Source organism: Colobus angolensis, unplaced genomic scaffold (assembly GCF_000951035.1).
Source record: "Colobus angolensis palliatus isolate OR3802 unplaced genomic scaffold, Cang.pa_1.0 Scaffold97, whole genome shotgun sequence".
NCBI classification, from domain to species: Eukaryota; Metazoa; Chordata; class Mammalia; order Primates; family Cercopithecidae; genus Colobus; species Colobus angolensis.
In genome coordinates, this window is record NW_012123709.1 from 862,462 (window position 1) to 865,577 (window position 3,116).

The window sequence follows — 3,116 nt, forward strand, 5'->3', positions numbered from 1 at the left end:
TGTGCCATGTTGGTGTGCTGCACCCATTAAATCGTCATTTACATTAGGTATATCTCCTAATGCTATCCCTCCCCTCCTCCCCCGACCCCACGACAGGCCCCGGTGTGTGATGTTCCCTACAAAGGGAATTCTTTTAGGGAGTGTGAAATTATTCTGTATCTTGGTAATGTTGATGATTACAAGTCTTTTTACTCATAGTACTGTATACCAAAGAGTGGATTTTACTCTATGACAAATAAAATTTTTTAAATATATCTTTAAAAAAATTGAATAGTAACTAAGTAAACTTAACATGCCAATCCACCCGAAAGCACTTTATTCAGACGCAAAAAAGAGATAATTTATTTCTATTATTTTTAAGGAGTTAAGACAAGCTCCAAAGAAAGTTTACCGGTGCTGGGACTGTAGTCTTTCTAGTGGTTCAGCCTTCTGTTGAATCCCTTCCTGAAATATCGCATCTGCTTTCCTAAAGTTTTCTCTAGCTTCATATTCTTCTGCCCATGAGATATAGAACTGAGCAAGTGAAACACCAATCCCTTGGTTGTGCAAGTAACTGTACATATCCAAAGGCTCATTGCATAAACGCCCCTGTAACAAAAGTGTTAACAGTTAACCAATTTCTATTCACGTATTGAATGCCTATTAGATGCCAAACAATCACTGGAGATACTACATATAATTCCTGTATTGAAAAAAAATCCATTATTACAATGTGATAAGGACCATACACTGGGAGGACCTAAAAAAGAGACAAAATTGAGAGATTTGTAAGAAGAAGAGTTGGAGAGTAAAGGCTTCAAGAAGGAGTAATAAGCCAGGTGCAGTGGCTCACACACTTTGGGAGGCCAAGGTAGGAGTAGGAGGATCGCTTGAGGTTCGGAGTTTGAGACAAGCTTGGGCAACATAACAAGACCCTACAACAAAATTTAAAAATTTAGCTGGGCATGGTGGAAGGCGCCTGTAGTCCCAGCTACCCAGGACGCTGAGGCAGGAGAATCACTTGAGTCCCAGAGTTTGAGGCTGCAGTGAACTATGACAGTGCCACTGCACTCTAGCCTAGGTGACAGAGTGAGACCCTGTCTCTAAAGAAAAGAAAAAAAAGGGGGGAGGAAGGGGTTAACATTTGAGATTAGCCCTGAAGGAGAAATGGACTTTCATCAGGTGGAAACTGGGAAGGGAAGGGCATTTCAGCCACAGAAAATAGCATAAGCAAAGATACAGAAAATTAAAAGCTATGCAGTGGTCCAAGTAAGGTAGCAGTCTGGAGAAAAAGGCTGTGATAGGCCTTGAATGTCAAGCTAATCAATTTTGAATCTGCCTAATAGTAATTGTTATATGTATTAAGGGTGGGTGAGCGATAAGCAAAGGAATGACATAGTCAAATCTGTGTTTTAGAAGGGACATTATGAGACCATATACAATGTAGATAAGTCTATTAGCAAGAGGGAGAAAAATATCACTATAAACCTCACATCATAAACATTTTGATAAATTTTTTCAGTCTTTTTTTCCTTAAGGATAAAAGGTTATATATTATCTTATAAAGTTTTGATCATAATAAAATTTGCTTTTATTCCACTATAATACTGCATCATTCACTTTTCCATGCTGCCTGCTTACACTTAACCATTATTTTTAATTTTTATTTTTATTTCTAGAGACAAGGTCTTGCTCTGCTGCCCAGGCTGGACTGCAGTGGTACAATCATAGTTCACTGCTGCCTCGAATTCTTTTCACTATTATTTTTAAACGAATGCATCATGTTTCATCTAATAGAGCTTCCATAATTTAACTGTTCATCTACTTCTGGATATTTAAACAACTTCTAATTTTGCCCAATTATAAATCTAAAATAAATAACTTCATGCATACAGCCTTTCACATTTTACATTATTCCATTAAGAGAAATTCCTAGAACTATGTTAAAAGGTAACAAATTGCTTTCTGAGATGGTTGTAAAAATTGTTAATGCTACAATTTAATAATTCGCAAAAATACTCATTCCATCAGACTCTAATCAGCATTAGAAGCTATTAAAAACAATTCCTAATTTCACATAAAAATAGCATTTCTTTTTTTTCTTTTGGAGACGGAGTCTCACTCTGTCGCCAGGCTGGAGTGCAGCGGCACAATCTCGTCTCACTGCTACATCTGCCTCCCGGGTTCAGTGGTTCTCTTGCCTCAGCCTCCCAGCTAGGACTACAGGCACGCGCCACCATGCCTGGCTAATTTTTGTATTTTTAGTAGAGACGGGTTTTCACCATGTTGCCAGGATGCTCTCTATCTCTTGACCTCGTGATCTATCCGCCTCAGCCTCCCAAAGTGCTGGGATTACAGGCGTAAGCCACCGCTCCCGGCCAAAAATAGCATTTCAATGTTCTAGTTAGGAGTTCTTTTACTACTAGAGAAGCTACCATTTGTTACTTTACTAAATGTCTCCTATTTATCTGTTCCTAATTGTCTAGCCTAGGTTAAGTCCTTCTTGTATGTGTTCCTATAGAACTCGTAATTTTCTTTTTGTTACAGTTACAATTAATGGCTTCACATTTGTCTTTCAGATAAACTAAGCTCTACAAAGCCAGAAGACATTGCTATCTCTTACATGCTAGCCCTTAATCATGGTCTAGTACAACAAATGCTTAAATAAATGAAATGTTTTATTTCTATCTTTAACAAAAATGATTAGTATTTTATAGTTTAATTTTGCAGTAATTCAGTAAATGGATTTTTCTTGCTTATTTAAATTAGTGATGTTTTCTCATATGTGGTGGTGTTTCAAGAAAAGTTATAATTCTGAATGTGCTACCAGCATAAGATCCAATCTTTGATATCTGTCACTACATAAATATAGTTTAACATTGATGTCACTACTTTGAGAGCTTTCTGAATGGTTCTGGTGTTCTTGTGCATGGGACAGCCAGTAAAGATCAGGTTATTCAGAGCGCTGAATGAAATCACTTAAGAAATAACATAAACAGGCCGGGCACGGTGGCTCAAGCCTGTAATCCCAGCACTTTGGGAGGCCGAGATGGGTGGATCACGAGGTCAGGAGATCGAGACCATCCTGGCTAACACGGTGAAACCCCGTCCCCACTAAAAAAAATACAAAAAACTAG

The 3,116-nt window shown here is 38.0% G+C and overlaps 1 protein-coding gene across 1 annotated transcript in view; it reads right to left on the reverse strand.

The window, feature by feature from the left end:
- BUB1B (BUB1 mitotic checkpoint serine/threonine kinase B) overlaps nucleotides 1-3,116 on the reverse strand; it is a 63,169-nt gene that overhangs the window by 46,757 nt on the left and 13,296 nt on the right. The window contains exon 5 of the mRNA XM_011932718.1: nucleotides 392-588. Coding sequence (XP_011788108.1) covers nucleotides 392-588 — 197 coding nt within the window. The remainder of the gene's footprint in view (nucleotides 1-391; nucleotides 589-3,116) is intronic.